At 43.8% G+C, this 13,663-nt stretch overlaps 1 protein-coding gene across 1 annotated transcript in view; it reads left to right on the forward strand.

Moving 5' to 3' along the window:
- Positions 1–13,322, forward strand: part of STX8 (syntaxin 8) — a 289,427-nt gene extending 276,105 nt beyond the window's left edge. The window contains exon 8 of the mRNA XM_069750636.1: positions 13,027–13,322. Within this exon, the coding sequence (XP_069606737.1) occupies positions 13,027–13,094 (68 nt within the window). The 3' untranslated portion in view covers positions 13,095–13,322. The remainder of the gene's footprint in view (positions 1–13,026) is intronic.
- Positions 13,323–13,663: the final 341 nt, after the last annotated feature.

Genomic DNA, 13,663 nt, shown 5'->3' on the forward strand with positions numbered 1-13,663 from the left:
TATACTACTGCGCCTATGTAAGAATATACAGTGGGGCAAAAAAGTATTTAGTCAGTCAGCAATAGTGCAAGTTCCACCACTTAAAAAGATGAGAGGCGTCTGTAATTTACATCATAGGTAGACCTCAACTATGGGAGACAAACTGAGAAAAAAAAATCCAGAAAATCATTGTCTGTTTTTTTAACATTTTATTTGCATATTATGGTGGAAAATAAGTATTTGTTCAGAAACAAAATTTCATCTCAATACTTTGTAATATATCCTTTGTTGGCAATGACAGAGGTCAAACGTTTTCTGTAAGTCTTCACAATGTTGCCACACACTGTTGTTGGTATGTTGGCCCATTCCTCCATGCAGAACTCCTCTAGAGCAGTGATGTTTTTGGCTTTTCGCTTGGCAACACGGACTTTCAACTCCCTCCAAAGGTTTTCTATAGGGTTGAGATCTGGAGACTGGCTAGGCCACTCCAGGACCTTGAAATGCTTTTTACGAAGCCACTCCTTCGTTGCCCTGGCGGTGTGCTTTGGATCATTGTCATGTTGAAAGACCCAGCCACGTTTCATCTTCAATGCCCTTGCTGATGGAAGGAGGTTTGCACTCAAAATCTCACGATACATGGCCCCATTCATTCTTTCATGTTCCCGGATCAGTCGTCCTGGCCCCTTTGCAGAGAAACAGCCCCAAAGCATGATGTTTCCACCACCATGCTTTACAGTAGGTATGGTGTTTGATGGATGCAACTCCGTATTCTTTTTCCTCCAAACACGACAAGTTGTGTTTCTACCAAACAGTTCCAGTTTGGTTTCATCAGACCATAGGACATTCTCCCAAAACTCCTCTGGATCATCCAAATGCTCTCTAGCAAACTTCAGACGGGCCCGGACATGTACTGGCTTAAGCAGTGGGACACGTCTGGCACTGCAGGATCTGAGTCCATGGTGGCGTAGTGTGTTACTTATGGTAGGCCTTGTTACATTGGTCCCAGCTCTCTGCAGTTCATTCACTAGGTCCCCCCGCGTGGTTCTGGGATTTTTGCTCACCGTTCTTGTGATCATTCTGACCCCACGGGGTGGGATTTTGCGTGGAGCCCCAGATCGAGGGAGATTATCAGTGGTCTTGTATGGCTTCCATTTTCTAATTATTGCTCCCACTGTTGATTTCTTCACTCCAAGCTGGTTGGCTATATGCAGATTCAGTCTTCCCAGCCTGGTGCAGGGCTACAATTTTGTTTCTGGTGTCCTTTGACAGCTCTTTGGTCTTCACCATAGTGGAGTTTGGAGTCAGACTGTTTGAGGGTGTGCACAGGTGTCTTTTTATACTGATAACAAGTTTAAACAGGTGCCATTACTACAGGTAATGAGTGGAGGAAAGAGGAGACTCTTAAAGAAGAAGTTACAGGTCTGTGAGAGCCAGAAATCTTGATTGTTTGTTTCTGACCAAATACTTATTTTCCACCATAATATGCAAAAAAAATGATTAAAAAAAACAGACAATGTGATTTTCTGGATTTTTTTTTTCTCAGTTTGGCTGAGTTGAGGTCTACCTATGATGTAAATTACAGACGCCTCTCATCTTTTTAAGTGGTGGAACTGGCACTATTGCTGACTGACTAAATACTTTTTTGCCCCACTGTAACTACTATAGTACTGTCCCTATGTGCAAGAATGTAACTACTATAATGCTTCCCCCTATGTAGAAGAATATAACTATTATAATACTGCTCCTATGTGCAAGAATATAACTACTATAATGCTGCCCACTATGTAGAAGAATATAACTATTATAATACTGCTCCTATGTACAAGAATATCTATATATATAATTGTCTAAGGGTTTTTCCGTCTGTCTTTCTGTCTGTCTGCCTGTCTGTCCTGGAAATCCCGCGTCTCTGACCAATCAGCAACGGGCACAGCGACGATGATGTCATAAAGGACGTAGACATCCCGCATCTGATTGGTCGAGGCCGCGACCAATCAGCAACGAGCACAGTATCGACATAGATGTCATAATGGTTGCCATGGCGACGATGATGTCATAAAGGTTGCCTCGACCAATCAGCGACGGGCACAGTCTGCCGCGAATTCTGGAATCATCATTGTCCATATACTACGGGGACATGCATATTCTAGAATACCCGATGCATTAGAATCGGGCCACAATCTAGTAACTACTATATTACTGCTCCTATGTACAAGAATATAACTAATATAATACTGCTCCTATGTACTAGAACATAACTACTATAATACTGCACCCTATGTACAAGAATATAACTACTATAAGGCCGGCGTCACACTTGCGAGTTTTACGGACGTAAGAGCGCAGAAACTACGTCCGTAAAACTCGCAAAAAATACGGCACAATTATTCTCTATGCCCCTGCTCCTATCTGCCGTATTTTACTGATCAGTATTATACGGCTTTCTACGGCCGTACAAAATCGCAGCATGCTGCGTTTGTCACCGTACTGCGCAAGAAATACGCCAATGAAAGTCTATGGAAGCGTGATAAATACGGATTACACACGGACAAGCAGTGTGACTTGCGAGAAATACGCAGCGCTGTTAGAGAGAAAAGCCGGTAATTCAGTGCGGTGTACAGTAAAATCACACTGACAGCTTACAGTCCAATAGGTAGAATAAATGTGTACACATAGAATAGGTATATATATATATATATATATGTCAGTGAGACACATATATGTATATATATTATTATTTATTCCAGCGCTATACAGCTTGAAAGCCGGTAATTCAATTACCGGCTTTTTCTTTCTCCTTCCTAAAACCCGACATGATTTGAGACATGGTTTACATACAGTAAACCATGTCTTCTCTCCATTTTTTTTGCAGATTCCACACTACTAATGTCAGTAGTGTGTATCTGCAAAATTTGGCCGTTCTAGCTCTTAAAACACGGGAATGGGAAGAGAGTGGCCAAGTGCCAGAATAGGCGCATCTTCCAGATGTGCCTTTTCTGGGGTGGCTGGGGGCAGATATTTTTAGCCAGGGGGGGGGGCAATAACCATGGACCCTCTCCAGGCTATTAATATCTGCCCTCAGTCACTGGCTTTACTACTCTGGCGGAGAAAATTGCGCGGGAGCCCACGCCAATTTTTTCCGCCATTTAACCCTTTATTTTAAGAGCTAGAACGGCCAAATTTTGCAGATACACACTACTGACATTAGTAGTGTGGAATCTGCAAAAAAAATGGAGAGAAGACATGGTTTACTGTATGTAAACCATGTCTCAAATCATGTCGGGTTTTAGGAAGGAGAAAGAAAAAGCCGGTAATTGAATTACCGGCTTTCAAGCTGTATAGCGCTGGAAAAAATATTAATATATGTACATATATGTGTCTAATATATATATATATATATATATATATATACAGTATATATATATATTTTTTCTTCTTTTTGGGACACATGGATCATTTCTATAGCGGTATGTTGGTTTTGCAAGCCTGCGAGAAAACCACGCAGTACGGATGCCATACGGATTACATACGGAGGATGCCATGCGCAAAAAACGCTGACACACCCTGCCTACGGAGGAGCTACGGACCACTATTTTCGGGACTTTTCAGCGTATTACGGCCGTAATATACGGACCGTATTGTTTTACGCTGTGTGTGACGCCGGCCTAATACTGCCCCTATGTACAAGAATATAGCTACTGTAATACTGCTCCTATGTACAAGAATATTACTACTATAATACTGTTCCTATGTGCAAGAATATAACTACTATAATGCTGCCCCCTATGTAGAAGAATATAATTATTACTAGATGGTGGCCCGATTCTAACGCATCGGGTATTCTAGAATATGCATGTCCACGTGGTATATTGCCCAGCCACGCAGTATATTGCCCAGCCACGCAGTATATTGCCCAGCCACTTAGTATATTGCACAGCCCACGTAGTATATTGCCCAGCCACGTAGTATATTGCCCAGCCACGTAGTATATTGCCCAGCCACGTAGTATATTGCCCAGCCACGTAGTATATTGCCCAGCCACGTAGTATATTGCCCAGCCACGTAGTATATTGCCCAGCCACGTAGTATATTGCCCAACCACGTAGTTTACTGCCCAGTGACGTATATTGGCCAGTGACGTAGTATATTGCCCAACCACATAGTATATTGCCCAACCACATAGTATATTGCCCAACCACTTAGTATATTGCCCAACCACTTAGTATATTGCCCAGTGACGCAGTATATTGCCTAATGACGTAGTATATTGCGCAGCCGCGTAGTATATTGTCCAGTGACGTAGTATATTGCCCAGTGACGTAGTATACAGCACAGAGCCACGTAGTATATTGCACAGCGAAGTAGTATACAGCACAGAGCCACATAGTATATTGACCAGTCACGTAGTATATTGCCCAGCTACGTTGTATATTGCCCAGCCAGGTTTGTCACAGTTTAAAAAATAAAAAATAAACATATACTCTCCTTTCCGAGGGCCCCTTATAGTCCACGGCAGCTTCCGGTCCCAGGGTTGGTATGAGCGCAGGACCTGTGATGACGTTGCGGTCACATGATCGTAACGCCATGGCAGGTGCTTCTCGCGCAGGGCCTGTGATGATGTCGCGGTCACATGACCGTGACGTCATGGCAGGTCCTTCTCCCATACCATCTTTGCCACCGGAACCTGCAACGGAAGAGGGCGGCCGGCGTGAGCGACTACGGAGGGTGAGTATAGCAGGTTTTTTTTATTATTATTATTTTTAACATTACATTTTTTACTATTGATGCCGCATAGGCAGCGTCAATAGTAAAAAGTTGGGGACACACAGGTTTAATAGCGGCGGTAACGGAGTGCGTTACCCGCGGCATAACGCGGTCCGTTACCGCCGGCATTAACCCTGTGTTAGCGGTGACCGGAGGGGAGTATGCGGGCGACAGGCACTGACTGCGGGGAGTAAGGAGCGGCCATTTTCTTCTGGACTGTGCCCGTCGCTGATTGGTCCCGGCAGCCATAACAGGCAGCTGGCGAGACCAATCAGTGAATTAATAACCGTGACAGACAGAAGGACAGACGGAAGTGTCCCTTAGACAATTATATAGTAGATAATACTGCTCCTATGTGCAAGAATATAACTATTATAGTGGAAGATGAAAGACGAGAATTTTCAGATCTGATAGTGTTTGCACTTTAAGTATACCTGTGTTTCTGAGCAGTTGTTGTTACAGTACATTATTTGTGTAGGGCACAAGCTCCTTATTCTAGCGCCAGCAGCACATAATAGTTGTTACACAGCTGGCTGATTTTTTGCCCATTTCTGCCTTTGTATGCAGCTTGTGCCAGATCTGCAGTCCAGTAACAGAGGTTCATAGCTCTTAAATGAACGGTTATGACCTTGGAGCCTGGAGCAGGACGGGCACAGGGGAAACATGCTGGATGTAACACTTAGCTCATATCCCCTTCACCAACAGATGCCACTTTTAACCCTCCCATTCCCAACTGAACCAAACGCTGTCATTATATGACAAGCTCATAAACATAGTGACGTAACCATCCCTGCACAGAGATGAGGATCACAAGCATCAGCCCCATGGTTTGTGGCTGCTTGGAAGTGAGCAGCACTTGCTGACTGTACACGGAGTAGGAACATAGGGACTTTCTCTGTTCCAAACTTTTGTTGGAATTTGCTAAATTAAAAGTAGATGCAAACATGTAAAAAAAAAAGTAGGATAATAAATAGACTAAGGGAGAGTTATTACTGTTGGGGAGCAGTGGGGGATCATGCTATTTGGGATGCTATGGGGTTTATCCTACTGATTGTGTTGGAGGGCTGAGGGAACATCATACTTTTTGGGGGGACTGTTATGATTATTTATAATACTGTGTGGGGGCATTATGCTGTGGGGTTCATCATACCATTTGGGGCAGCTGACTGTAGATTACATCCCTGAATTGAGAATGCTTGATCAGTCTAGTGAGAGAGAAAAAAATATTGCAAACTTTCTTTTCATCAATTCTACTATTCAATTTTTAGAATAAAATGTAAATGTTGGCTACTCTTAAACCACTTCTGGGCCGCCCGTGGCATCTAACTGTCCGGGCTGTCCACATAGCACATCTTCTTGATTATAAAAAAAAAAAACCTTTTTCTTTATAACAATTTTTTATAATCAAGAAGATGTGCTGGATAATTATGGATTCATTTTGCATGATGAGCACTGTGTATTCAGATTAGGAAGTACTGACCACGCTTCCTCCAGTGGACCCAGCCACCACGTGATCGCTGGGTAATTAGAGGGAGCTGGAGTCTGTGGCTTCTAACCGACCCAGATTAACACTGGACTGCAGCCAGAAGGGAGAATTTACTCCGTAACAGAGGCTAATATACCAGACACAGTTACAAAGGAAATTGGATATTATAAAAATTGGATTTACATTTTTTAACGCCTCAAAAAGGTGTTTTATGGCCTTATGACTGGGAGGGGTGGCACGATATATCAAATAAAAAAAAAATCTAAGTCAAAATAAATCTCTCTCTATTTCTCCCTCTTTCTACCTCTTCTCTCTCTCTCCCGTCTTTCTCCCTCTCACTCCCTACTTCTCTTTCCCTCCCTCTCTCTCCAACTCTCTTCCTCCCTCTCTTCCTCCCTCTCTCCTTCCCTCTTCCTCCCTCTCTCCTTCCCTCTTCCTCCCTCTCTCCCTCCCTCTTTCTTCCGCTCTCTCCATCCCTCTCTCACCCTCTCTCTCTCCCTCTCTCCCTCCCTCTGTCCCTCCCTCTCTCTCCCTCCCTCTCTCTCCCTCTCTCTCCCTCCCTCTCTCTCCCTCCCTCTCTCTACCTCCCTCTCTCTCCCTCCCCGTCCCTCCCTCTCCGTCCTTCTCTCTCCCTTCCTCTCCATCCCTCCCTCTCCATCCCCCTCTCCCTCTCTCTCCATCCCTCTTCCTCTCTCTCAATCCCTCTCTCCCCCACCCTCTTGCCCTCTCTCTCCCTTTCTTTGTCCCCCTCCCTTGGGTGGCTGCAGGAATTTTGTACACTTCCTGAGAAGTTTCCCCAAAGATTACAGTAAGTTCAGCCTTTAATGAAAAGACTGAACGTCACTTCCAAACAGAATACTGGTCTGAACAGGTGCATACTAAGAGTAGCCACCTCCATACAGAACTAACAAATAAAGTAGCACTCTTTAATGCTATAGCATGCGATCTTGAAACTTGGCCCATTCATGTATGCCCAGCAGCCACAAGATGATCCTTTTTTGCTTGGAACCTATCCTAATGTGATTCTTCTCCTAGGCCTACATTTATATGTGTAGATAAAAACCTGCTGTAATTAAGACCGCCACAGGCTGTGGAGAAGAGAAGAATTGACTGGGTAGAAGGGCAAAATAGGCAATTGTAAGTACACAGTGCTATATAATATGGTGATTGCAATATATTAAGATAAAAAACTTTGATGAGAGGAGGTGCTTCTTTAAGCAGACTGTTCAGCATTTTACACTTATCCATTAGGCACCATTTACAGGAGCCCCATATATCACTATAATAGTATACAGTCTCATCCGTCGGTAAATACTTCCAATCTAAGGCTCTATTGCAGTGTGAACAGAGCATTTATCGTTTTTAGGAATTTTTTTCATGAAAAACTAAATTAATGAAATAAGTCTGATCTGTAGATATCCAATTTCTGGGTTCCCCTCCGCTTCCCAATCTAAGCTCCCAGAGAAATGGCTAAGCACTAGTACAGGAGGTTTGAGGAAAGCAGTTGCCAGATTGGGCACCATACATTTGGGAAAAGTGGTGATCCCCGAGTCATTTCTCCACCTGTCAAACATTTATGCCCCTTCTAATTGATTTAGCATTAATTTCAGCCCTTAGGAAAACTACTCTTGGAGCAGCTATTCCACCTCTTGGGTCAGTTCACACACTTGGCACATAGTGTGGTTGTCTCCACTTATTATTGTGGCCCTCTGATGGGTTGTCACTCTCCACTTCCCAGAAATTCGACACATTCAGAGTAGAGTTGAGCAAAGACCCTAGTCTAGCAGCCATATCGGCAGTCAGTGGTCGTCAAAGCCGAGCCCTACGAATTGGCTCCTACCTGGCGGGATCCCCATTGCCTTTATTGATTAGCAGACCTAGTACAACGTCATTGTTTCGATGTGACATACACATAACAGAAGAAGCAGAGAAGAGGTTTGGAGGTCTCTGGTCCTGTGGCCGTGAATTAACAGTGTTGCTGCTGGACCAACTCTAAGTGTATAAAAATTTTGGTAAGTCTACTAAATTGACTCTTGCTTTGTTGACTTCATCTCTTCTCGGAAAACTGTTGTATAAATTAACTGGGGTAAAAAAGAGGGTTGAAACCCTTTTTCCCCCCAATTGAACCCTCTTCCCCTTATTAAAAACCCATTAGTGAGGCTCCTTAATTGATACCATATTTTCCACACTTGGGTAGAGCGACACCTCGGAGTGCTCCTTCACGGTAAATCAGCGGAGTCACAGCGCTCAACGCTCCAGACTTGTGCTTCTAGGCGGCCGATACACAAGGGAGGCTGTCAGAACAAGACATATTTATGACGGGCTTTTTTGTTCACACACTACTTGAATGGGTGCCAGGATCTGAAGCAGGTTCTCAGCCGCACAGCGAGCTGGGGAGCTGACAGTGTAAATACCACCATGGCAGGGAGACAGGCCCTGAATCTCACAGTGACAGGCCACAATCGCTGCCTTTGTGCACACATGAGAAAGCCCTTGTAAGTTTAGTGCCGTTGTTATCCTGATATATTCCATAATCTGTGGCTATTGCCCTTTGTTGCCGGTGGTCTCTCAAGCATCGCGAGGGTTAATGTTACCATGGAGCGCGACAAACACAACCGAAAAAATGTTATAATGGGAAAAAAGTTCACATGAGATAATGGAGCAGAGAGACGAACGGGGGTGACATAATAAAGGAAATATTAAATTATATAATGTACAAATGTGATGGATCGATAGGGCTAGACTGATTTATATACAGTACGTATCGATCTATCACCAGTGGATAACAAAAGTCTACACAAGCATGTTAAAATGCCAGGTTTTTGTCATGTAAAAAAAATTCATACCACGAAGAATAATTTCAGGACTTTTTCCACCTATAATGTTTCCCATAAGCTGTACAAATCCAATGTAAAATAACCCAAAATATTTTTGAGTGAAAAATAAAGAACGAAAATGATGTGGTTGCATAAATATGTTCATCCTTTGTTGAAGTCCCCTTTGAACTTAGTCTCTTTGTGTAGGAGTCTATCAGCATGGCACATGTAGAGTTGGCAATATTTGCCTACTTTTTGTTGCAGTAGCTCCACATTTGTCAAATCGGGAGGGCATCTCCTGTGTACAATACCATCTTCAGGTCAACCAGACTTGGATTCAGGTCTGGACTCTGACTGGATGGTTCCAAAACTCTTCTTCTGGAGAAGCTATTCTTTTGTTGATTTAGAGGTATTGTTTAGCGTCATTGTTGTGCTGAAAGGTGACATTTCTCTTCATCATCAGTTTTTTAGTGTAGGCCTGAAGGTTTTGTTGCACAATTGACTGATATTTGAAACTGTTTATAATTTCCTCCACCTCTACTAAATCCCTAGTACCAGCTGCTGAAAAGGAACTCCAAAGCACAATGCTGCTTCCACCATGCCTCACTGTGGCTATGGTATGTTGTTTTGGTGATGTACATTGTTGTCTTTGCACCAAACATACCTTTTGAAATTGTGGCCAAATCATTAATTTTGGTCTCGGCAGACCATAGCACGTTTCCCTCATGCTTTTAGCAGACTTGATATAGGTTTTGCCAAAACATAGTCTGGCTTGGATGCTCTTCTTTGTGAGAAAAGGTTTCCGTCTTGCCACCTTACACCACATGCCAGACGTGAAGTATACGGGAGATTGTTGTCACATGCGGTATACAACCAGGACTTGCCACAAATTCCTACTGCTCCTTAAAGGGAGCCTGTCACCCCCAAAATCGCGGGTGAGGTAAGCCCACCGGCATCGGGGGCTTATCGACAGTATTCTGGAATGTATCCTAAAAGATGAGAAAAAGACGTTAGATTATACTCACCCAGGGGCGTTCCCACTGTTGGTCCGACGCAGGTGTCCTCTTTGGGTCTTCACGCTGCGGTGCGCAGGCGCCGGGCCTCTCTGACCTTTCCCAGCGCCTGTACACTGCAGTACTTTGCTCTGCCCTCAACAGGGCAGACAAAGTACGCCTGCGCTGGAGCCGCAGCATGAAGACCCGAAGAGGACGTCATCCGATAAAGATGGGAGGCGCCGGACCGCAGCGGGACCGCCCCTGGGTGAGTATAATCTAACATCTTTTTTCTCATCTTTTAGGATACAACGAGGGGCTTATCTACAGCATTCCTGAATGCTGTAGATAAGCCCCTGATGCCAGTGGGCTTACCTCACCCGCGATTTTGGGGGTGACAGGTTCCCTTTAATTATTGCTGTAGGCTGTCTCTCCATTTTTTCTTTTCATTAAGTTTTGCCATATGGCCAGTTATAGGTAATGTCACTGTTGTTCCAAATGTAAGCCACTTCTTGATGACGTCTTCACTGTGTTCCATGGTTTATCTAATACCTTGGAAAAAATGTGTACCCTTCTCCTGACTTATAACTTTCAACAATGAGATCCCTTTTCTGTGTTGTAAGCTGTTTATGGACCATGGCTTTTGATGTAACATGCAACTAAGAAAATGTCTGAAAAAAAATCCTGCTATAACTGCCAAGATTTATATAGGGTTAATTAGAATAGCTGTAAATGATGACTCTCTTTTATGGCCACATATCATCTGTATGGTCTGTATGGTTGTTACACCAATGGTTGCAATAGATGGAGGTGTATAACTCTAATATTGGTCCTAATATTAGAGTTATACACCTCCAAGTCCCAAACGATTCTAGATGCAATTGATCATTTGTCTTGTTGGGACGCCTGATGACCCACCTGAGTTCCTTCGACAATGCCGTACAGTCCCTGCGCTGTAGTACCACAGTGCACCTGGAAGGCGTTCATGAAGCCTTTACTCTTAAAACCGGGCCATTCATTGGGGTCCTCAGCCCAAAAACCTTTTCATCCTAAGGACAAGCATGTGTTGCATCCATTTCCAGCCTGTGCCTCAAAGTTGGTATCTTTTACCATTTATTTTGCTCTTTTTCCACTGAACTGATCCTTGAAATATTCATCTGAGTAATATTAATCTTTCCGAGATCCCGGGTTTGGGGGTACTCCCCTTTTCTGTTATAATTGTACTTTTTTTCCTGTATGAGCGACTTTTCTTTTAAATTTGTGGCTGAAAGGAAGGGGTGGGCGGGTAGCTGGTCGACAGATATTAAACTATGAAATCATAAGCCCCTTTTAATAAACTTGCCGCTTCTCCGTTATTGAAAAAAATAGGCTGAAGGTTATTGGGGGTGCAAAAAAGTTTTCAAAATATTCTCAAAATAAAGTGATAAGGTTTATTATCTATCCCACTATGCCACAAGACATGCAGTCATTGGAACTCAAACACATTTTTTGCGCACGTTCACTCATGACTAGTAAAGATATCTACTAACGAAATATAATTTTTCATGTTGTAGGGGTCCAAAGCTCTTAAATAACACTTATTGCTGGGTAAAAAGTGGACAGTTTTTACTTTATTAGAGCTGCTTCCCCATGTATTGTATAGGTTGGATGTGAGCTCTTAAGTGCCTCTCCCAGTAATATAAGCTGGGTGTAAGCTCTGTGTGTCTCTATCAGTAATATAGGCTGAATGTGAGCTCTGTTTGTCTCTACCAGTAATATAGGCTGGATGTGAGGTCTTTGTGTATCCCTGTAATATAGATTGGATGTGAGATCTGTGTGTCTCTCCCAGTAATAAAGGCTGGATGTGAGGGATCTGTGTGTCTCCCTGTAACATAAGCTGGATGTGAGCTCTTAAGTGCCTCTCCCACTAATATAAGCTGGGTGTGAGCTCTGTGTGTCTCTACCAGTAATATAGGCTGGATGTGAGAGATCTGTGTGTCTCTCCCAGTAATATAGACTGGATGTGAGAGATCTGTGTGTCTCCCTGTAACATATGCTGGATGTGAGAGAACTTTGTTTTTCTCTCAGTAATATAGGTTGGATGTGAGTGCTGTGTGTCTTCCTGTAATATAGGCTGAACGTGAGCTCTGTATGTCTCCCTCAATACATAGGAAGACACGTGGAGAGATTAATACCTCTCTCTTCCACGGGTACTGAGTGCATCTTGTAGCCATTGATTTTATGCTGTTACAGACTGATATGCACTTATCCCCACTCACTCTTTGCTCAAGTGAATAGAAACAGCCTCCTCACCCATTATTCTCTGCCTCAGATCAGTTGCCGTCTCAACAAAATGGGGCAGGGATGTCTGTTCCATAGATGCGGGTCCGATCGGCTATCAATCAGACCTTTATGGGGTGTCCTGTGAATATACCAGAAAAGAGTGAAGGTGGAACTGCCCTATTAACGTTTCTGGTGTGGATATATGACCCTGACATCATTAGAAGGTCACTTATGCTCATTGGGTCCATCCCTGATCCTAAAGACCTGTAGACTTTCCCAGGAGCTGCGGTACACAGGCCGTGGAATTGTAGTAATTGGGCGCGTAATCACAACAGGACACAAACGTGGCCAGGCCGGGGAATGTAGCAGAAGGAATGTACGAGACTGATTGCGAACCACCCCCCGATTCTCCGCTGCCACCTGTTTTGTGGAGAGGCTACAGATTACGGCCCAGAGTCTTCTAAAATTTAGATCTAAATGACCAAAAAGTCATAAATTACTAGTGAAGCGTCCAGGCATGGAGCGCGGCTTACATGTATGACATCCTGGGTTAGTGGCCACCTAACAGCAGCCATCCTAGCCGGCACTCAGCTTTTCCTGGATGGGATATAAGCTCAAGGATAATTAAAAACTGAAGAATTACTGTATTATGCGGGACGTGCTGCGTAAATCCATAAAATGGGCCTTATTGTGATGGCTAACACTCTCTTTTCTCCTGTTCCTGCAGCAATGATGGTGGTTATTGTTCTACTTCTCATCGCTATAGTAGTCGTCGCAGTTTGGCCAACGAAATGACCGTAAAGGCAAGTCCCGTAATCTCCGGAAACGAGCACGTTGGCGCCTGGCATTGAGTCCTGACGGTCCGGTAAGAGGCTGCAAGACACGGACTGTTTCTTCCACTGGCTGCACAGTAATGGATGGACTCATGTACCCCAACGTAACACTCGCATTCACCTCTTCTTTTTCTACACTTTACCAATGACTAACACAAAATAAAGCCATTTTTTAAGAGCTTGTGAATAAGACCATGTCGGAATGTGTGATATTTTCACTTCATGTTCAAAGGAAATCTGGCAGTGATTGGGTTACAGTCCGGTCCCCTCCCAACGCTGCAACAACTTCACAACATTTCAGAATAATATATACGGGGTGTATATAAATATTCTCAGGCCGCGCACCAGACCAACGCCCATCCATCCTCAGACCTGCGTGACACCGAGATACCTGGAAACAGCTGTTCTGTAACGGCCGTGCACATCGCACTGCACTCTGGGATATTACACCGAGGAAAGGGGGGGGATGTCCAGCAAGCAACATCAGCGTACATATCAAATTATTCTACAAAAGAAGCTCAATCACTTCAT

The sequence above is a fragment of the Ranitomeya imitator genome, chromosome 2 (assembly GCF_032444005.1).
Source record: "Ranitomeya imitator isolate aRanImi1 chromosome 2, aRanImi1.pri, whole genome shotgun sequence".
In the NCBI taxonomy this organism is placed as follows: domain Eukaryota; kingdom Metazoa; phylum Chordata; class Amphibia; order Anura; family Dendrobatidae; genus Ranitomeya; species Ranitomeya imitator.